Below are 23335 nucleotides of genomic sequence, written 5' to 3' on the forward strand. Positions count from 1 at the left end.
ACCACCACAATTCTGTTAGGTTTATAAAAGAGATGCCAGTTGTTCATATGTTCTAAGTAGGTACAATAAGACACCTTTTTTCAAAGGGATATTTTTAATCCCTTTCCACAGATAATCTTGCATTTTCTTTTCTCTTTGGAAATTTTGTCTGCACATCTGTAACTCAACTGTATTTATGTACTTTACTGTAAGAGCGTTTTCCCTCTGTACCTATTTGCATTTATTTGCTTAGCTGCACACTGTAATATGGCAAGTCTCTTGTGTTGTCTACTTTGCTACTTATGAACTTAGCAGCCACAAAATCAGGCAGCCTGGGAGACTGGACCCATCAACTCTGGAAAAATAGCTGTGATAACTTGGATGCTGCTGAGCTCTAATAAGAGACAATTTTTCGCATCTTCCTTCTATTTGTCTGGTTTGGGAGAGGGAAGATCTGAGCAATGACAATGTCAGTTCATCAAGCAATGTTTTATCTTATGCATGACAAAACCAGCATGTCAAGGAAAAGAGCTGGAGGAGACTTAGAGACATGAAACATCTGGCTGTGTAAAACTGGTGAAGCCTCCACTCACTCCTGGGAATACTTCATTCCCCCAAGGTCATTCAACTCTTCTGGCAATGCTACCTTCATCATTACAAATATTGTCATTCTTCTAAGTTCATCTACATCATCTTAAAGGACACCATTAACTTAACAAGTACACCGCACGTAGGCAATCTTTTCAGCCTACCACTATTAAAACTTGCACTCTCTGGATTCAACTGAGATACCTGAGAGAAATATCTGTTGTAATGTATTTCCTTTGTGTATAGTTGGGTTAGTGTTACAACTCAAGCTCAAAGCACTTAACTATAGACAAACTATCTCCTGACTACCAGCTTTTCACAAGAGAGGTAGCTGAGAAGTATACATGGTGACAAAGGTGACACATCTGCAAAACAACTTTATGTACTACCTTGCCTGAAATAAAAATCCTGACTTAGTTACTGCAGGTGAAAACGCCGTAGTTAAATTCTCAATGGCAGAGTTCTTTCAAAGCCTCACAAACAAATCTGGAATTAGATGCCTGCAATAATCTAGAATTGCCTGTTCTCTGGATTCTTGATAAATTGATGTCTCTCTATTTCTCTCTCTTTATTTCTTGTTTTCCTGCTATCTTCCTTCCTTCTCTCCCTCCCATGTAGGTTCTTTACATGTGCATTATGATTATTAAAAGTTTAATGTAAATGGGCACATTTACAGCACCAAAGCTGTACAAGGCACAGGGTTACCATTTCATCTGAATTCTGACTGTGGGGAAAGCAGTCTGTAAGGGACACCAATAAATGGCAAATGTCCAAGTCAGCTTCATCAACCATCTGTGGTTTCTGTGCAGCGGTGGAATGGAGCCACATGCTGCTGCAGTGTCTGCCCCATGAAAGTTTTCCTGCACAGCCCCCTCCTGCAGTTCCCCAAAGTAAATACCTTGTACTTATAATATGTGTAAATGCCTTGTTATGAATAAGGAAGGCCGATTAATTTTTAGTGGCTGCACGAGCTGCTGGTTAGTGGCCAGGGTACTGCATTCTTGGCAAGTTAAATTGTATAAAAGAATATCTTTTGCTATTTTGCAAAGCTCTGGCTAAAAGGGCCAATCTTCCTATTAACTCTTTCTAACCATTACTACACCCACATTCAGTGGTATCATTCTCTCTATGTCCTCCTTTTAATTGAAATTAAAAGGCACAAGAGAGGATGAAGTTACAGAGAACTCAAAGAACTTTGGAAAAAGAAATATCTATAAAGAAACTGACTCTGTCTTTTCTCTTGAAGTTTCCCTACACAAAGTGTTGCAAGTTGTCAACAACCTGGAATTTCAGGGGGCTACGATATGAATTTAAAACAGATCTTAGAAGGATTAAATTACATAATATAAAGATGTCTGTTCAGTCAGTCTGTGAGAAACAAAAGTTACTAGAATTTAATTCCAATCGTTTTAAAATGTGATTTTGCTTCAAAAATGCTTCTGCAAGAGCAACCTGATGGAGCTCCCAGAAGCTTTTGAAAGAAAGTGTAAGTATGTAAAAGTGATAGCCTGCCACTGCAGAATAGGATCCTTGGAGACAAGCTGTTTTCTTCTCCTTTCACACATCTCCATAATAAAATAATAGCCCTAGTGATACTTCTGCATCTCTACAGTATCTTTAAAATATGATCCCAGTGACAGCTATACAATTAGACTTTCTTCTGAGAGTTTATATAGTTGGAAGTGGTAGAATTTTAATCATAATATGCCTGTAGATGATTGAAAAGTAATAGCGTCCTTGTCATATTAGCTACATTTTTGTCCTATCAAAATACACAGGGAGCAGAACTGTTGTAGTTTGCGTAATAATGTCATGAAACAGATTAAAGCAAACAAAGGTATTATACAGTTATCAGCTTTGGGACTACTACACCTTTTTGTTACACCTTTTAGAGTCTAGACCACATTATCAGATTTGTAAAATCCTCAGCAGGCTCCTGAAAGATTCAGTCAAAGCATGCATTGAGCTTTCTCTTCTCAGCTAAGCAAGGTCTGAACATACCAGCTCCTTCTTCTTCATGCACTCCATGAGGATAATGAAGAGGTGCTGTGCCTGCGTTCGGGTATAGGTGAACGTCTTCTGGATGGTAACTAGCAGTTGGTCCCTCAAGGACTCATTGATAAGTCTGAAATTCAGAGAAAAAAAAGAAAAGAAAAAGCAAAATTCTGTTGTTAATGTGGATGATAAAAATGGTCATAAGGGAAAATGCTGCAAATTCAGGCAAGTAGGAGTTAGACAGCAAAGCACTGAAATTTGTTCTGGATGGGTTTGAAGAGTAGGAGTTGCTGAAAGCAAGAGACAAACTTGGAAACATTGCTCTATAAAATTATGTTGATCATCGTGTTGGGGGTCTCTCATCTCCAAAGTTTTAATTTCAGTTTCCAGATGTTGCACAGTAGAAGATCATTCAAGCTATCAACTATGTGGGATTTCCTAATGAAAACAAGAACCACACTGTTAGTCTGGGATTTGAGGGACACTAGCACATCTAGTTGAACCAAACATGCATTTCTATCAGAGAATTAGCATAATTTAACTTAGAGTTTGTCTTATGAAACTGGGCGTATTTCTGTTGTCAGTGCCTTTGGTTTCAGCTTTAGTATTCCAATAACTTCATCTTACAACATTTGTGTAAGATAAGAAAAGAATAAAGATTATTGCCCTGCTCCTGAAACCAGCCAAAGAAACCTTTTTGCTTTTATTTATGCTGAATTTCGAGAAATTTCAAGAGTAACCATTTTATGTGCCTAAGTGCTAGTCTTAGTACTTGCAAAAAGTGGGCCAACAGCAGAAAGAAATAGTAACACTACATGGAATATCAGTAACTGAACTACAGCCCTTGATATCAAGGAGCCCAATCATCAAGCCCGTTCTAGAGGAAATGCTGCTCTTCTTAATGTCTTACAAATTAGTGTTTTCAATAATTTAGAATGTGTATCCTTTGAAATGTGGAAATTTCTGCACTATAGCAGTTTTTCAAATTAGCTGAGTCAGAGTGTTTTAAAGGATAAATCAACGTTAATCATATGGGGGTATGAAAATTAGTAAATGTACATCAGCCATATTTTATAATAGAAGAAAAACAAAACTTTATGATTAAAGCCCCGCAGCAACAGTAAAAAATTATCAGAGGCAGTGCAGTATCTAAAAGTCAGTATTTGCGTATGGCAGCTGCTTTGGAATAATAAAGACTAAAACCCTATTTATTTCATACCATTGGTAAATGTCACCTATAACTCTCCGGTGCAAGAAAGCGTGAATGAGACTGCAGGAAATTCACTACAAAATTGAATTTCAGATATGGTTCAAATATCTTGTTATCATACCTAAAGCAAATGAGTCATTAGAAGGGATAATTAATGGGGATAGGAAAGAGGGATAGAAAAGAGATGCATAGAAGAATACATATATTAGCATATGGGGTGCATAGGCTCTCTAAATTGGACTGTGAGTACAAATATCTTTGGTGTGAATACGTCTTCCACTCCACAAATAAACCTGCAAGGCATATGCGAGACCCACTTTCCTCACAGAAAGAGGACTTATTATGATGATTTTGGTGGAAATCACCTGCTCTTCTAGGGGCAGCAGGGGAAGCTGGCAGTGGAAAACTTTCTGCATGTGGAGGAACAAGAAAAATACTGTCTAGTGTGTAGAAGGAAGGATGCTACAAGCACATGAAAACATGAAATAAGGTGTCAGAGTCCTCTGAAACCCAAGTTGCACAGGCAGAAACAGCTTCACTTCTCATTGAGAGAATCCGCCTGGTAAGGCTGAAACCTTGAAGAGCATCCTGTAATTACAGCCAGTGAAGGCCTCCCCAGTCTAACATGTTTTTGTGCGGCAGATTGGAAAAGAATATGTGATGTAAGATCTGAAGCCCTTTCTTGGGGCTCTTTAAAATAATCAATTTGGAATTTCCTTTAATCAAGAATGCTACTCTTTAAATGGTGTGTAAAGAAGCCGCCTCTGTAAACATACATAGTTCAGAACTATATATTTTTCCATTCTTCAAACTAAAAAAAGGAAAAGGAGACAATCGTGAATTTTCTAAAAGCACCAGCTAGAAAGTCATAAAAGAAAGGTTTAAATAAAGTTCTTTTTTCTGTTGGAAACAATGTGAAGTGTATAACCACATACTTGGAAATGTCTGAAATCAGAAGCTTGAATCAGGGAAGGATTTCACAAAGGTTTCCAAGGATTCTGGATAAGCTTATCCTATTTTCTCATCATAATTGAATTTTCTTAAAAAAAAAGAAATTTAAAACTCAAACCTGAAGTTTGGGTTATTTAATACAATGAGCTTTCCTCGGGCTAATACATACAGAAGTAAAAGAAATTTGCTTTGACAAGCATTGACTGAAAGCACAATTAAGTCCTCAGGGTTTGCTTTTGAGGCTTCATAAGCAGCCATCACTTTTCTTCCTGAATTATAGCAACAGGAAACTATACCATATCATAAGTTTAAATAGCATGTGAAGCAAGCTCAATGTGAAAGCTATAGAATTCTTTACAAAAATCTATGAAATGAAGTAGTTTCCTAATTACAGCGATTCACATCTCAAAATATCATTGCTTGTTGTCAGCATTTAACTTTTGCAGTTTTCTAGCTTTATAAAGCATGTACTTTAAAGTCTCAGTTCTACTGCAAGTCTTATTTTCCTGCTCAATGTCTTTGTGAGATAGAAAACTTGAAGTAATCATAATCAAAACTACAAAAAAAAAAAAAAAGAAAAAAAAAGCAAACCTTCTAATAAAATGCACATAGCTGAGTTAAACTTTGTGGAAACTGAAATTATCATGTCAAGACTGTATCACACAAGAATCGATTAAAGTTAGAAGCTCTCAAATCAAAGATCTCAGTTATGTAATTCATCTGGAACAAATACAGCCTGCACCACGTTATTAAAATGTCTAAACCTATGATGCATGCATCAAACCTAATGTATGTCAAACAGGTAACTTCACAGACCATTATGAACAAAACAATGTGCAAGTGCTGCGATGATTTATCTATTAGGAAAAAAAACAACTATATTCGCTACACATGTAACTGTAGCACGCATTTTTAATATCACAGATTCCTGATTTTAGGCCTTGGGAAAAAGAGGTGGACTCTAAAGTCTTGTGATTTTAGTTTTTACCTGAAATGTAGGAGATGCTCAACACCTAACATTTCGATGTTAGCACATGCAGCAGCCTCTGCCATGTTATGAGCCTCCATATACATAAGGCTCATAGACATCATGCACCTCAGTCAGATACACCACGTCGATATTCTATGATCATGTCTTCCTTCAAAGTCAGCATACTCCCCTCTAAGAAAACCATATGCTTCATATCTAAAAACAAATAGTGTGAGCTGAAGACAGCATTTTTATCATCTTTTTGCTAGGCTCTGACACAGAAAATACTCTGTAGTGTACCAATAAAGTCTTGCTTTATTTATTTCAGTGACATAACTCACTGAATACTTCAAGTGGTCATGGCAGCAATTCTGTAGGTACCTTGCTCCTGCCTAGAAAAAAAAATCTAAAAAAAAAAAAGATAACTCAATCTGTTCTTTTATTTTCCCACATAACTAAAAGCTATTCTTTCATTCTCTACTTATCTAAGACAAGCCTATTCCCTGTAAGTTTAGGTACCAATTACTTTATTTCCAGAGCTGTATTGCTATCTTATAATTTGATGGGATTTAGGTACCTACTTTCAAAAATCTGACTGTATATATCAGTTTCCAGTAGTTTAGGAAAACATCTACTCAGAAGTGTTAAGAGAAAGTTTTTCTTTTCCTTTTTTTTTTTTTTTTTTTTTTTTTGGAAGGTGCCAGTATTTGTTTTGAAAAGCATTAGATCATCAAACCTGATTTAATAAGAAAAAATGGAGGAAGATGTTTTGTATCTATCAGGAGAGGCCACTTAAACTAACTGTAGTCACAAACTAAATAAAATATCATTCTAGTTTTGTCCAAAATATTCTGGAAAATCGAACTACAAAGCAGAACTCCCTTCATTGCTTCAGGTGATCTAGTAGAGACAGATGACAGCATTTTGGCATTCTCCCTTCTCATAAAGAAATCTTTTTTGAAGTCATGCCTAATATCTGAGGAGATAACAGACACTCCATTCATTAACATCACAGTCTTTCAGGCTCATAGGATACAATTTTGGAGAGGATTTAAAAGATCTGGTCCATAGCCAGGACCCCTAAATTATTTAGTCATTTTTCTCTAGAGATCTGGAGTTGCACAACATATTGGAGATGTACAATGCTTATGCTCTAATCAGATTTCTAAGTGTAAGGTAGATTTCTTTAACTGGCTGATATTGAAAGGCTTTAAAATTCTTCCATTCAGTGAACTGCGCATAATTTATTTCTGATTTTTCATTTATGAATTCTTATTTCTTTGTTTATTATTCTTTTTACGTAAAAAAAGTTTATATATAAGATATCTTCGTGATGTGAATACTCTTCCCTGCTCTCCTTTACAGGAAATTGAAGGTATTTTCCTTTTAAATTATGATTAGCTATGTAAAGAATTATACCATATGCAAGAAACATGACCAGAAGCTCTGCTGATACTTATTGTGGTTGGAATTGTAAATAAGGCAAAGATATGCAACTCAGTAGGACTGACTGAATTTCTCCTACCTTTGAAATCCACCCATTTTACACAAAATTGTTCTGAGAAGAGCGAAAAAATCAATACAATTATTCCTTTGTTCCATTCAAACAGTGATGATTGGTAGGCATTTTGATGAAGAAGAGGTGCTGCTGGAAGTTACTCAAGGGAGGTTGCTTTTCAAAACTATTTTTGCCTGACTTCTGTTTATTGAACGTCTGTTCCTTCACCAAAAGGGAGTTGGCTGTTGGGAGTTGGTTATTTCAACAAAGAAATAACTTGTTTCCGTGCAGATTTTTGCTTTGCAAAGTGTTTTGGTACAAGAGAAGGGGACTGATAGAAATGTATGCAATGTGAAAACAAGCTCATAGAATAATTCAGAAGCAATACTAAACATTATGGAAGACATAGAAGACAGATATCCAACCTACATTATGATTCCTTTTACTCAAAATGAAAAAAGCTAATTTTTCCCATTTTTTAATATTTAAGTCATATCCTCTGGTTATGAAACCTAAAAGCTATGCCATGGGAGAGGTAGAGACGGATCAATCAGAAGGTAATCTTTAATGAGTTCCACAAGAGCATGTATAGCTCATTTAAAGTAGAGAGAATGTTTTATGTTTTGTTATGAACATCAGGCAAGAAGTACTTTTTTACTGCATTGAACTGAATCCCTTAAGGCTCTCACATTTGCAGGAACAGAGCTGATGGAATAGTTAAGACTCAACTCAGCTGGGAGACTACATTTGAATATTGCTAGTCATTTCCCATTCCGTAAGGAAATATTTGTCTAAGAAGTGACATAGCTTCAACCTAGTGTTTCATCTTTCTCTTTTTAAATTTAGCATTTAATTTAAAAATTCTCTGAGGATTAAAAATTACTACTGAATGATCCTATGAATAGTGGTGCTTTACAGTCATTTTACTCTCAGCTTGTGGTTGTATGCAAGAAAAGGAAATGAGAAGACATCCTTGATGACACAGTCAAAAATACTTTGGCTTTGTATATGAACTACTTCAGTGTTCACTTTCGTAGTTTAGGTGCTTAGTAGGGGCTAAACTTGAGGGCTTATGATTGTTCCAATGTTCTCAGTGCTTAAAGTAATTGAACACAATTTTAATGTAAATGAGCAGGTAAGTACATCAGAGCCTGTGGGTCTTGACTTTTCAGTTAGGAGCAACACTCATAAGCAGCCACAAAGTCCCTCCTATTCACTACATGGGGAAGGTTGCATTTAAGCCTGTTTCTCATTTGGGTGGCCTCCCAGCCATAAATTGCTTGTCAAGTAAGAAGATATAAAAGGCAGAAGGGTAGTGGGAATGGGGCTTACTATTGAGACTCTTATTTCCTTGCAGTGAAATGGAGCCACCTTGTATACCCTTGAATGCTCTCAAATATTTTAGATCAAGGCAATGTATGTTCTCCAACACTAAAGTTATGGTAAACTTAAAAAATGCATCAATATTGCATATCTGATATTCACATTTCTCAAACTAAGCCTAGTATGAAACACAGCATATTGGGCTTCCTATTTCCCCATCAAATTGAACAGATTATTTCTGAGAGAGAAAAGGCTCTTAGTCCTCAGGATTGACTGACCTTCAAGGATATCTTTACTTTAAGGTACACTTCACATTTCCTTCTGATCTATTTCTTACTCCATCACACCACTGCAGGCATTGCAGGCGCAAGTCAGGCGCAAGTCAGCTCCGGCACAGGTCTCTGGAGAGAGAGCTTCGGCCATCACCACAAGCTGGAGCAGGCTCCAGCAGGCTCCTTCTACTGCTCCTTCTACTGCAGCCCAATAAAGTTTTGCTTACAGTTACATTATGTACTGGGAATCTGCTGTAGTGAAATTTCCTCCTGTTGTACCGAGCAAGTGTTAATTGCAGAAGAAATCTAAAATAAGGCCTTAAAATCAGGCAGAGTTTCTGGCTTTTTATCTCAGATCTTTTCAAGGACACCCAAGAGTTCTCATTGCACAGAGGTACCGCACCTTGCACAAATCAGGAATGTTTTTTTCCCTGCTGTGTGAAACGTTGGGAAGGCCAAACAAGGAGGAGAGAAAGCAGGCTCAGCACAACTCTATGAAACCCAGTATGGAAGGACTTTCTGAGTGGATGACTGCCCAGTGCTCTTCTTCAGGATCTGCCAGAGAGGAAGGAGTGGTGCCACACTGACTGAAACTCACCCACCTTCACCTCCAGACACAGTTCTGTGCCCATGGAAACAACTTTCAAATAGTCGTGAAAACTCACAGTAGTGCTTGGTACACACATACACACATTCTTATTGTTCCTGTAGAAAATGAGTCCATTCCTTGCCCACAGTAAACGAAAATTTAAGATACTGAAAAAACAGTGCAATAATATTGACATTCAAATGCAGTGACTGTTGTTGCCGTGAGTGATGGAGGTTTTGAGTGATTTAGATCAGGTGCCCAGTGCATAGCAATGAGAAGCGATGCTACGCTATGCAGAGAGAAGACCCTGATTTGCAGCCAGAAGCCAGAATTAAAGTATCTTTTTTTTAGACTTTATACTCTGATAACTGGAGAATTGAATTCTGACTGCAATTTGGATACGCTACATGGATTTATAGTCTAATAGACACAGTTTTGTGTAACCTACTTAGATTCCCTCCAAAGAAAAAATTAGTAGCTGAATTCAGTAAATGTGCCAATTATTCTGTATTCCCCTCATATTGCTAAATACTATTCAAAAGTAGGTTAATATAACCATAGGGGGAAAGTACCCACTCTCTCTATGAAGTGTAATGTACTTGAGTAAAATATTTTTATGAATACAAATAATATTGGAGTTTCACTTTTAGTATTCTTAAAACTAGCATTGTACTTTAGGCTGGTATTTTCAGAAGTGGAACAAACACACAGAAATTCCCACATATTACTTAGTACAGGCTGAGCAGCCCAAAAGGTTTTATGGCATACAATAATACTGCAGGCACAACCTGGAAAGTGTCAGATGGAAAGAAGAACCACAGACTAGAGAACAGTAGCTTTCAAGAAACCAGACTTGAGCATCTCAAGAAAGCATTTGCATGTGATGCCTCTAGCAAATAGTATCCTATCACTTGCTTTTCTTATAAGTAGGAGTTTATGATGATGAAATAAAGTGTATCTTTTCAGTTCTTGCTATATTCTTTTTCATGATAACATCAGAACACAGAGAAGGTGGGTGGAATGCTGTAGATACCAACAGAGCAAAGGGACAAAAATGTCTTTGAGTAAAGTTTTGTTAAAGGTATAAACAGAGGAGCCAGTTAAAATGGAGGAACTACTTCTCAGGGATTCAGAGGAAACCTGAAATATTCAGAACTATTCCAGACACATCACTGGATTAAGTATGAACTTGAACATAAAACTCATTTAAATGTTTGCTGCAAACTTTCCTATTACCATAAGGAGTTTTAAATTAAGAAAGTTCCATGATCACATTTATTTTCAAAATACATGGGAGATTTGAGCTCAGAGTACATGTGTTTATGTTTTATTATTTGCATAATTCTGTTGTAGGTCTGAATACTTGTCTTTACATACACTGATACATACAGAAACGTGTGCTCTCCAAGTGAAGCCTGTACCTGTGCAGGTCAGTTCAGTCAGCTGGAGAAAAGGAGCATGAATTAGCTCTTAGTAATTTGTATCTGAGTAGATTTTGGCTCAACATTCATGTGTTTGTTAATTATTGAGTACTACCTTATTTGTGCTACTCTAATACATGTTTGCGGGTAGAGGAAAAGAACAAAGATTATTAAACACTAAGGCACTTAATTATAACATGCAAATAACTATACTATACAAATCTGATTGTTTTATTCTAAGGACTTTCCTTAGTTTTGCTCTAACTTCTTTTTTCTCTTGGACTGCGTACCTTCAATATCTTATCTGTATCAATGGCAGAAACAGCAATATGACGAAGGGACTAGTTCTGTACTACACTGCTAAGAGTTTCCTGGGCTCTGTGTTACCACGAGGCTGAACCTGCAGATTGAGAATGAACACTCACTAGTAAAGGACTCACCCTCCTTCTTCAGAATATTTGTGACCAAAGGCAAGGATGTCAGATGCCCGGCCACTGCCATCACATATCACAACAGGAACAGGAGGAGTGTCTCGCAGGTACTCCAGCACGATAGAGATAACATTGGGACCTCCTTCCACAATGAGGGCCACCACTGGAACCCCTTGACCGATTCCTGAAGTAAAGAAAGAAACAACAACAACAAAAAAAGACAAACCAAAAAAAAAGAGAAAAGGAACAAAAAACGCAAAGCGAGCAAGCCAAAAACAACAACAACAACAAAAAAAACATAATGGAAGACAAGGAAAAAAGAAAAGACTTACACTGAAATTATTGCAATGTGACTGTACAGTATTATGTTAGAGATAACATCATTCATCAAATCTAGATCTTAAGGACAGAAGTGAAATTTATGTCCATCTGGTCATTTTATCACATAAAACAGGAGTTTTTAGAATTATCTTCTGCTTTAAATAGAATACCTGAAATATTGCTGAAATACACCATGAATTTTTAAAAACATTGAATCTTGATTTAAAAAGCATAGAGAAACTGCCATAGTTCTTCCTATATTGTTCTGAATCATAACATTGCGACATGCTTCAGATCTAAATTTTGCACGATTTCAGCTTTCCAATATCTTTGTTTTCTATTTAAAAATCTCCTCTATCATGTTTTTATTCCCTTGTTAGATGCTTTTAAGGTTGCAGATGGATAGCCCTGTAACCTTGACAAACTAAACATATGATGTTCCATGTCAATGCAATACTTGTTTTCCAATTCTATCTCACACTTTTCTTTGAATTCCCTCCAAAATTTTCCAGCATATGCCATTCCATACTTCCATTTCCCTGATGTGCAGACCCTTAGCTGGACAGAATGCTCCAGAAAGATCTGAAACAGTGCTAAGCATGAAGAAGACATCTTAATTTTCAATACTTGTACTGTAATTAGATGGAAACTCTCTGCAAAAGTTGCAACACAGACTTTGCCAGAAAAGTCTCATGGATTTGGAGAATGCAAATCTGAGAGCAGGCTGGCACTTAAATGGCTGGCGAAACTTCTATGGGTGTCACTTCTTGGATAGTGAAGAATGGGGTCATTCAAAAGGACCTGGGCAATAAACTAAGTGAACAATTGCTATTAACATTTCTTGATAACACAAAGCTTTTTTTTTTTCAAAACCAGGTTTCGTTATCAAAACTACATGCATTCCGTACAGAATTTTGAAATTTCATTAAAAGAAAACACATGAGTCCCCCAAAACTTAATCCTTGGGTAGGGAACGTTGCATGAGGCAAGGCAACCACAAGTTTTAATCTAACTGCCTCACATTTCCACAGGGAGTGGGAGCCTAAAACACCCACATGTTAAATCTTGTTAGACCCTATAGAAACATTCCTGAGCCAAATCATATTGGATATTAACCAAAACTTATAAGGATCTGAATTACTGCTAAAAAATGATCTGAACTGTTTTTTTGTTTAACTCCCCTGCAATAGTTCTTCTCTATGACAGCAACAATATAAATACCTTCTGAGCCACATTAGAAGTAAATGTTGCATTTCTTGGAGACTCACAGTATATTCATTAAGGCCATGATCTCCTGTCATACTGTGTCTCTTTTATTATTATAACTTAAATAAAGTGTGTGCAGTTTACTTATCATAAAAAACTTTAAGTAGAGCTAAAAAACAAGGCTAATGAAGGAGTAAAAAAAAGAGTGGAATATAACAAAGTGATTAACAGAATTATTTGCACATCGCTCACTAGTTACATTTTTTGCTGATATGAAGGACTTTCCTGAACTGCAGCTCTGCCTAACCATTAGTTGGCAGTTAAATTGTTTTCAAAGATGTTAGTGGAAAAGCATGTCTGAGGAAAGGAGTCAAATGAGAGAAAAGAATTAAAACGTTGAATTAAGAGGAGAGAATTATCAGTCCAATGGGTCAAACTATCCCTCATGTACTTCTATTAACTTTACAGAATTTAAGCCAAAGATGAATTCACAGAACCATAGAATCACAGAATGGTGATGCTAGATTTAAGCAGTTTTTGGCTAGACAAAACTAATTTCAGTTTGGTAAATTCTGGGTGCATAAATAAACTAATTTTTAGCATGCATAAAACTACATGCCTTAAAAGTGCTTTCAATAAAATTAACAACAAAAATGGAATTTTCTGATAATCATCTAAACAACAAGATTTTCTTTTGATATCAGCACATTTAATATGATACATATAGTTGCACTTGAACATATCCAAAAGAACCCAATATCACAGGTCAATCTAAACTTTTGTTTGCTGCTAGGTGACAAGAGAAATGTTTTTTTATAGTGATGTCTAGGATAAGAATAATGCCTTCATATGACAGTGACTAACAGAGTAGAGTATTTTTCCGGGTGAAACATCCCAACATAATCACTAGATAGACTCACAGTGGCTGATGAGATACACCCTTCTGTTAAAAAATTAGTATTTGGTTGGATGAAGTTATTTTATGACTCCATTTCTAATGCTCTGGCAAATATAATGGTACTAAGTCTTATGAACTTTTTATCAGGACTCAGACTCACTTTTCTCATGTAGTTTTCTTTGTCTACTCAACATTGTACAGCCAACACTTTTAGGATTTTTTCTTCTACTGATAGTTTCTTAAGAAATGAATTTTTGATAGTTGAATAAGGATTCTTGCTTCAGCCCTCCTTGCTCTACAGGTAGATCATAGAGCAGCTCTAAATGAATTCTGATCAGGTGATACCCAGCTCATTGAAATCTGATATCAACATTCCTCTTCAGAAGTGTAGGATTTTCCTCTGGAAACTGACTGGAAGGACCCATTTTACTTAACTGAGGATAAATAAAATACAACAATTCTTGTAAGTCTGATTCTGACTTTTTCCCAATACGGCCTTTTATAAAGTATTTGCTACAATGCTGCATAGGAAACTATTAGCAAAGCTGGATATAAGAGCACAAATTTAACGGTATATAATTAATTGACTAATGAGTAGAGTAGTATGTGGAAGTGTAGTGCCAATTAAGTTCCTTAAAGAACTTACGCTTGTCCTATCTTATTAATGACTTCAGACCAAGTACAAGAGGTGCTGACATCTGCTAATATGATGAGACAGATGGCAGTAAAGAGGTGGTTAAGGGCTGTGTCAATAAAGAGGCAAACTGAGTCTGAGGACTTTGGGGGCTGAGTAGTGGAAATGGAGGAAGTTCATAGGACAAAAGGCAAAGTCAGGTATTTGGAGACTAATAAATTCTGCTATAAACTGGAACTCTTTAGCTGGAAATAAGAGAAAGCAGAAAGGTCCGTATGAATCAGCTGGTCACAGGAGAGTTTTCAGGATAGTGTGGCCAGGAAGACGGCAGGTACAGTCCTGCAATAAATACAGTGAAACATTTGTAGTAGGAAATACGGGTACACTAGTGCCATAGTGCAAGCTATTTGTGAAATGTCACCTGGAATACTGTGTGCGGCATTGCTCACCCGTGTTCAAGAAGAGTAAATTGGAACAAACGGAGAAAAAATCTGATAGTAGTTTATGCGAAATGGAGATCCTGTTTATGAGACAAAATTAAATGTGTTTGGCTCATTTACTTTAGCAAATTGAAGCATGAAGGACAATATGTTTGATTATCCCTATTGTATTTATAGAGAATGCTATGGGAGAGGAAAGAACTGTTTTAAATAAACAACAATTTTTGCACAAGAAGATGGAAGATTTCCGGCTATCAGAGAAATGAAGCATGTCACAGCCTTCTAATAGGACTGAGATTGAAATGATATCAATAACCAGCGTAGATGCAGCTACTTCCTGTACCTCAAATTGATTTCTAATAAAGAACTTTTTCATCTTTCTTCAGATAATTAGATATGTGTTCAGTCTTGGTATATTCCACTAGGTATTGATCAGTTGGGCAATTCTGACAATAAATAACGACGGCTAGTCTTTACAGATGGACTAGTAATTATGTTATTTGGGTTCATGAATCTGTTATTTGAAAACATTTCTAAAATTACTTTTTTTTTGGTTTGTATGTTTTTGTTTTAACATCTATGGTTATGGCAGTTCCATGGTATACAAAAATTCTCTGCAGGTGTTCCCATTGTGTTTCATTGTGGTTAATCAGATGGCTTGCTTTCCCTTCCCTGATCCTGCAGAAACACAACCAGCATGAACACAACCCTCTTTGTGTATAATAAAACAAAGCAACTTTCCTCCAAATTCACTCTTGAATGAAACTCTATAGCTTTGAGTTTAAAAAAATAAAAGCTTGTATTAACCTTAAATTACCATTATCCCTACCTGATCAAGTTCAGATTGAAATTCAGCTCTTTAAACTGTTCCAGCACGTTTTTTTATGAAATAGAAAAGATTTAAAACATAAGCTTGCTTTCTATGTCTCATTTGCCTTTTGGAAATTCTTTTTGGGTTTTAGCAAAAAAAAAAAAAAAAAAAAAAACAAAAAAACCCCACAACCCATTATTGTTTCTTTAGTTTTGAGGGAAAAGTAGAAAGTATATTTCTGGAATGAGGTGTAATATTTTTAAAATCAGCTTACAATATTTTGTTGGTACTTCTTCAGAATAAAATCATTTCCAACTTTCAAGAAAGTGTTCTAAACTGCAGATCTCTGATTGTTATGTTATCTTATGAGCTTTTCAAGATTCATTATGATTATTTTTGAGCTCTGATAGCATTCACAGTGTGCGAAAGGAAGTCCACAGAGAGGGGAAAAAGAAATCTACTCTGCTTGAGTATCTTAAATTTTTTTTAAAAAAAGATGATGACTGGGAAGTATGACATTCTCAGTTTTCCATGATGTTCCCCATAACATTTAAGTTATTTGTGATACTATATTCATCTCAACATGAAAACTTAGCTGCTTATATCAAAGAAATCTGTTCCTCAATAACTTCTGAGAAAATAACAGAACTGATTTGAATTGGTCTTTTAGATGGTTTGATACTGGAAAATCCTAGGTGCATTTTTGCCACTAAATATTAGGAATTTGGAAACAAATATGGAGGGTATACAGAAAAAATTCAGTCTGTAGAAAGAGATCTACCTACTTTTGCTAAGCAGATATTAATACTGCATTTGCTCACAATTTTTTGTGCACGAAATTGTAAACTGATAATGTCTTGCCTTACTATGAACCTGATTGACTGGAAAAATGTTGGAATATGTTGCCAGATAAAACACCACATCTGAATTTGGGAAAAAAAAGGTATTAAATGAAGACTTTTCGTAGACTGGTACTCAAAATATTTTTCCTTCTGGATGTCTGTATCTCCTTAGAAACCTGTGAGTTTGTAATTCTCTGCAAAAGCAGCATTTTGGCTTGTCCCGGAGCACAGGCACTGTGACGACAGTCCACAGAGATGGGGCTGGAAGTGCCTGCTATATCCGTAGGGAGCCTCTCATTTCAGCCCTGCCATTTGGTCAGTGAATGTGAGAGGGTGAATGGGAGGTGAGATGCTAAATCTGAAGGTAATATCCTCTGTTCTAGGCCAAGGACATCACCATTATAAATAGAGCTTTTTCCTTGAGTCGAGACTGTCAGAAAGGAGGCAATGAAGAGATGAAACCAGGCTCACAGAGTCTGGGGTCAAGTCCCAGGCTTGCTGTCTCCTGTCATGCATGAAGTACCAACTTCATGCCAAGTGTTCAATTGGACTGCCTAAGAAGTCTGCTAGAAAGAAATTTTCCCTTCACACTTTTTTTTTTCTTTTAATTCATGAAATTGCAGGTTATCCTTCCGAAAATAGGAAAAAAATGTTCTATTACCTGGAAAAAAATCTACAACATAAGGTGATGTTTTCTGAACTACTAAAGAACAATTCTTTCTTAAAGAGCCAGATACTCTTCTATTTCTTAGAAGACAATAAACAACATATTACCTAGTTTATTACATCCTTTGCAGAGAAAGACTTATCTTAAGTTCAGCTGATTTTTTCTATGTCTGAAAATTTATGGTGTTTTTCTGTCTTCTAATAGTAACATGCAAGATTTGTTTTTAAGTTTACACACAGAAGTTTTTTCAGCATCTAATGGATGAGCTTTGATTTCAGCAAATCCTTTGCCTTTTGGAAAGCAGAGAAACTCTACTGTCTGGCAATATGCAAGTAACAAGTGGACTTGAGAACAGTCCTGAATTCTGACTGCTACGTTATCACGGCTGTGTTTATCATGTGGTTAACTACACTTACATTTCAAGAGAGTAAGGATCTGATCCAAAAATCAAAGCTCAGACTTCTCAGAATTTTTTTGTACCCTATGTTATCCAAAATAGCTTATGAGCCAGCAAGGAGATTGTTCCCAAATTTTCAAAGGAAATAATTCAACCCGAATTAAAGAGCATGCATGTGAAACATCTCATCCAAACATGACTATATTACTATTTCTCATTTAATAAGTCCCAAACCAAAGCCTATTCATAGCCTCCTCACTATGAACATAAAAAGGCTAACAGTCTGTTATGATCAAGTTAACAGAAAACAGACAAAACAGTATTCTCTTCTTTCCATTTTACATAGTGAATCACCCAAAATGAAGACAAAACTGTACAGAAGACTGGGGAGTTAAAGCTGGTTGCGTCTCCGAGGCTCATCACCATATTAATTACTAAAGATATAATATGTACTTAAGGCATTTCAAGAATGTAAGCATGGATTTTTGTAGATTAAATTAGACTGGTGTTTCCCAGTGTCCATTGTTGTGGTTGTTGTTTGTACAATATTGTAAATGACTCTGTAATATTGGACAAAAGATGTATACAACCAACCTAATGTTTCATTAATATGCTGTTGCCTTTGTGGCAAACAACAGAGGAATGAGAGATATTGCGATTCTATTTAGGTATGTAAATACTAGAACACTCATTCTAATTTGCATTACTGGAAACTTGTGGGCCTTAATGTTAATGCACAAGAAAATCTTGTTTTCCCCTTGTGACAAGAGTATTGCCTGAATATGCAAGTTAAAACAATAAACTAGAATAAATGAATGAATCCAGAAATGGTAGCACAGAAAAATACTGCATAATGTCAGTGTAGTGTGGAAAGTGATTTTAAAAAACCTACTAAGTTTTGTAGAAGCCTTACTCTGTTTTTCCAGATCTTAGGAAAACATTAACATTTTATGCTATATGTATAAATAATATATAACAGGTTTATAAATTATTACTAATTCTTTTTATGAAGAGCTAAACATGAGTTATCCGCTGCTATATGGACTGATAAGTGAATAAAATGCTTTATTTACTATAGAATGCCATTTACTACTGATGTATGTAAGTGTGCTTATAAGAGTAACTGGGATGTATCAGCATATTTTGAACTATTTCTGTCACCCCTGATCTTAGAGTGCACCCTGCACCCCTGAGATCCGTGCAAACAAAACTGGGAAGCTCTAGTTCACTATTCCTGACACAGTTGTTTCTGATTTCTGTATGTTAACACTGGGTTGTAGCATAAGTGTATCTGAGCTAATTTTCTGCAGGCTGAGTATGTTGGTGGGTGTTCTCCTAGACCTTTCTTCTTCTTCTTCTTCTTCTTTTTTACAATGGGAAATTTTAGCCAAAGGCTTAGATGATTGTTTGGATTTGTCTGGGATGCTGGTACCCATGGCTGCCCCACTGGAGTGACTGCACAGAGATTCAGATCTCCCACACAATGTGCAGCTGTACAGCCGGTTCTCTGGAAGGTGGCTGTGATGGGAAAACATCAGGCTTGCAGCACACATGAGACAGAGTTATGATGGACTTGCCAAGTGGGTCCAATCTTTCCCAAAGGGTGGGGAGAGTGAGCCTTCGTGAGCATGTGCACAGTGCATGTGCAGTCAGTCTATGACATCCCAGAGTCTTTGCTTAACAGGGAACACAATGGTCATCTCTACAGTGTGGAAACAGGACTTTTGACCCTTCCTAGAAGTCCTGAATCTACTGTAGACAGGTATATGCTGCACCAAAAACCCTGGACAGGGATGTATAGGACAACATGAGTCTGGATGAATATGAGTTCTTCATGAAAGCACAATGTTCTCGTGATCAAGGTGCCTCTATTGTTTTACACAGCACCACCCTTCAGGTCTTCCAGGTTTGCTAAACTTCCTTGGATCTAGACAAAAGGGGGCCATGGGGTACATAAACAAGGGGGTTTCCCCAGTAGTCAAGTCATCAGCTGCCACACCTTTAGCTGAGATAATGGCCAGTAGAAAATTTCTAAGACAGCATTTAGATTTTTTTTCAGTCTTCTAACAGCACTTCTACATACCCTGCAAAAGATCTAACATTTTTGAGCAACATTTCCACTTGCAAAATTCTTTTAGGACTATGACTTTTGCAAGGTGTGAACTCTTGGCTAACAACTAAAAGATGTACACACATGTGTTAGTGTGCCTGCAAGGGCTTGCAGCTGCACAGTGCCGTTGAAGGCATGTATGCAGGCCATTTGGCACAGGCTGCTTTGCCTATGCTCAGTGAAGGCCACAGAGGACTTCATGAAAGTTAACCCCTTCATATCCTTTCATATGCAGTAGTAATTTACACCAAAAACCAGATAATTTCGAAATTGTCCTGTAAGATAAAATTTTATGTAATGATGACCTGTTTCAGGGACCACACTGTTCTGCATTTTGCTACCTTCCTATTCTATTTTTCAGAGAATATTTCAGACTATTCCAGCTAATTAAAATTCCTTTATTACAAGAATGACTTTCCAATGATATTGAGAAAAAATTCTCTATGGCTTTTTCTTTTTCTTTTTTTTTTTTTTAAGCTATCTTATCTGCTGCCTGTTAATTTGGAATTAAAAGCTTTCTGAGCTCCAGAGTTGTCTTGCAGTCATGCCACTCCACTTACTGACTAACAACTGCACTTGCTAGGCAGCAAGCACCTGTGTTGCTCTGAGGTATGACTTGATTCCACCCTTGGCTGCAGCCTAAACTAGTCTTTATGGCTCAGTCTGTGGTGGATAGCTGGCTTAGTAAGTTGACTGTAAGTAATAACTGCAATGGTAAAACAAGAAGAAATAAATTGGAGGTGAAGGTGATCAACCTTCCCCTTACAGAGATGGTTTACCTTGTGTACACTCACACAGGACTACTTCAAAAGAAGATAAGAATGAGAAACTTCAAAAATGCAAGGTACTAAATTGGCAAGCAATTAGGTATTGAAGTAAATTTTGAGTTCAGAGGTTTCATCCTAAGAAGAATGCCCAGTGAGCACATTTAATACAACTGTGTTTTGAATAAGGATCATGATATTCACTTTAACTTGGTAAATTCTAAAGAGTGTATTGGATTTGGTTTTCTGTGACTGCAACAAATGTTTCAGATACACAATGATTTATTGTCATGTGGATGAATATTTACTAAATTGAAGTGAAAAATAACCATGAAAATACCAATTTTTTCATATGCAATGCTACAAACTGGAAATAGAAATACCAAAATCACTCTGCATGTGTAAGTCTTTAATACTAAAGTACATGCCAGTGTTAAATCCACATAGGAAATGATATATTTCCCTACAATAGACTTTTCATTCAACAGATGTGATTAGAATTCAAGACTTAATGCAGTCCTTTCTCACTGGCATTTAGAGGAAAATCCCATTTAATTGTCAAAGCAAAACCATCTTAAGAAGTTGCTGTGAGGCTAAGTCAAAATGTTCATGAATTTACAGATGTTCTGACAATTTTGAACTACATTTTGACCAAATTCAATCTTAGCTCTAACCTAAGTATGTGATATGAACTAAGATTTTTGAGCAGAAATCAACTAATAAAATTCTTGAAACAGAGTAAAATGACATTTCCCTCTGAGTTCTTTTGCAGAGTTTGAGGATTTTGATACCTTGAAACTGTAGTTGGAACCTGAATAAAGTATGAAGTATAAATTTGCATAAACAAATACAGTCCTTAACTCTAAAAACAGAGAAGTCCACCTTAAAAGTCCAGCTTATGGGCATTACGATACTCTAGCTAGAGTAAGCAACAGTATGAAACTTCTCTGTGGCACTGCCTGTGGTCCTTACTGCCTCAAAAAGGCTTCAGTGATAATAGAGAACATCCTAAAATAATCCAGATCCTTCTCCTAGGTTAAATTGAAAAGAACATTACAGGTCAGTTATTCTTTTTCAGTCTTCAGGTCCTTCCAGAAACACCTCCCGAGCCATATTAAATACTTTTGTCTAAAATACCAATAGCAAGTAGGTAAGAACATCTGCATATTTGAAGTCCTGCTTCCCCCAGCTTTGCAAAAGCTTTCCAGTGCCAGGTATCTACTCTCCACACTGGCTGCTCAGAGGAATTACATGTTTAATGAAGAGCCTCTTGATATTTAAATCTGTACTTTGGTGACCCGAAAGTTTGCCACTGCTTTAGCTGCTCCCTCCTACACCTGCAGCTATGTTCCAGCAGAACCATTACATTATCCACTGCACAGCAAACCCCTTCACAGCAAAGGGAATTGACCTTCACAGGAGGCTGGACCAGGATGGGTCTCATCACCCAGCGGGACAAGAACTTCCTGCAACAGCCACGTTTGGAGCAGATGTAATCGAACCTTTCTGCTCTTCATACTGTAAGCCCGCCTTAACAGCACCTCTTATTTCCTCTGTCTGCCCCAGCACAGCACCTGTGATTTGCTTATTCTAGATAAGGCAAAAGATGAGACAGATAGATTTTTTTTTTTTTTGATTCTTGAAAGGATTGAGTAATTCATTTCAGTAACAAGAGCACAGAAACGTGAAGATAAAAAATAAAAAGGTGCCCCAATGTGAAAAGTTTTCCCATTCTTTTCTGAATAATTTTACTAGATTTCTAATTTAATAAATTAAGTGAAACTTCCACTTCAGTGGAGGCTCACTACAAGCCCTGTGTCTAGAGAAACCAAAGTGACCTGGAAAACTGATACAGCAAACTCTGAGAATATTCTCTTTCTCCAGTTCACAGAACTAAAGGATTACATGTGACAAAATGACACAGAACTGCTCCTAAATAAAGGAAAGCTCACAAGCTTTGGACTTGTTTTTGCTTTTCATTTTTTTTTTCAACTATTCTTCCACCTTAGGTGCATTAAAATTCATTTGTTGTCATTCCCTTTTTCTTTTCCATGCTTCCCAACCACATCTTCAAATTATCATTATAATTCTTTTATTCGGCTTTATTGTTTCCTTTCTAGCTTGCATTCATTCTCCTTGTTCCTCTTGTTATGGTCACTTCTATTCTGCATTCTCATCTTTCTAATCTTGTTTTTGGTATCCCATACATGCTTCATACCTTCTCTGTCTCCTCATGTCTAATAATGTCTAATACACAATCCCCTTTATCTTCTGTTTTGAATTCTCTTCTTTACAGAGAATATGATTTGGTTTTATTTGTCTTCATCTGTTCTCCTTTCTCTTCCTTCCATCTCTGCAGCTTCTCTCTCAGTTTGATTTATTCAGAGCTCCCTCCTTCCTCATCTATCTCAGTCCAACTTGTGATGAATGTGTGATATGTATGTGATATATTAGTCATGCTCCCTTCATTCTCCTCATTTTCTGGCTGCCTACAGCTAAGTTGTCTTTGTGGCTCTCCGCTGAAGAGAAGAACTGACAGCTGGATGGAAACAGCACCTCTAAGGTTTGCCTATATGTAACTGCCTTTGTTATAGGTATAAATAAGCTGGCAAAATCAATAAAATGCACCTACCCAAAAAAAGAGGGATTTTTTCTGGGAATGGATAGCTGCCTAGGATAGGTCACAATATGTCCTATATCTTTACCAGCAGCAGAGCTCGATTCCACAGAAATAAAGGATAGATCACTGACAGGCCTCTGCTTTAGTTCCATAGTTCACAAACCATGGTAAATATATCACGCATGCAATTTAAGCCATTTGAGAGTGGTACAAATGTTGCGACTGGCATCCGTAAACTGATCCTGCCAGATGTGGTACTGACAGACAAGCCTGTGGACTTGACATCTGGACTGCATCTTCATTTAATTTTGGATCAATGCTAAAAACTGCTCCAAAGGACAATTCCAAGTGATGGTAATAAGAAAATCAAAAAAAAAAAAAAAAAAAAAAAGTGATCA

The 23335-nt window shown here is 36.6% G+C and overlaps 1 protein-coding gene across 1 annotated transcript in view; it reads right to left on the reverse strand.

The window, feature by feature from the left end:
* TRPM3 (transient receptor potential cation channel subfamily M member 3) overlaps positions 1–23335 on the reverse strand; it is a 266636-nt gene that overhangs the window by 80194 nt on the left and 163107 nt on the right. The window contains exons 8-9 of the mRNA XM_062600481.1: positions 11237–11411; positions 2569–2692 (exon numbers count right to left, since the gene is read on the reverse strand). Coding sequence (XP_062456465.1) covers positions 2569–2692; positions 11237–11411 — 299 coding nt within the window. The remainder of the gene's footprint in view (positions 1–2568; positions 2693–11236; positions 11412–23335) is intronic.

This window comes from Rhea pennata, chromosome Z (genome assembly GCF_028389875.1).
Source record: "Rhea pennata isolate bPtePen1 chromosome Z, bPtePen1.pri, whole genome shotgun sequence".
NCBI classification, from domain to species: domain Eukaryota; kingdom Metazoa; phylum Chordata; class Aves; order Rheiformes; family Rheidae; genus Rhea; species Rhea pennata.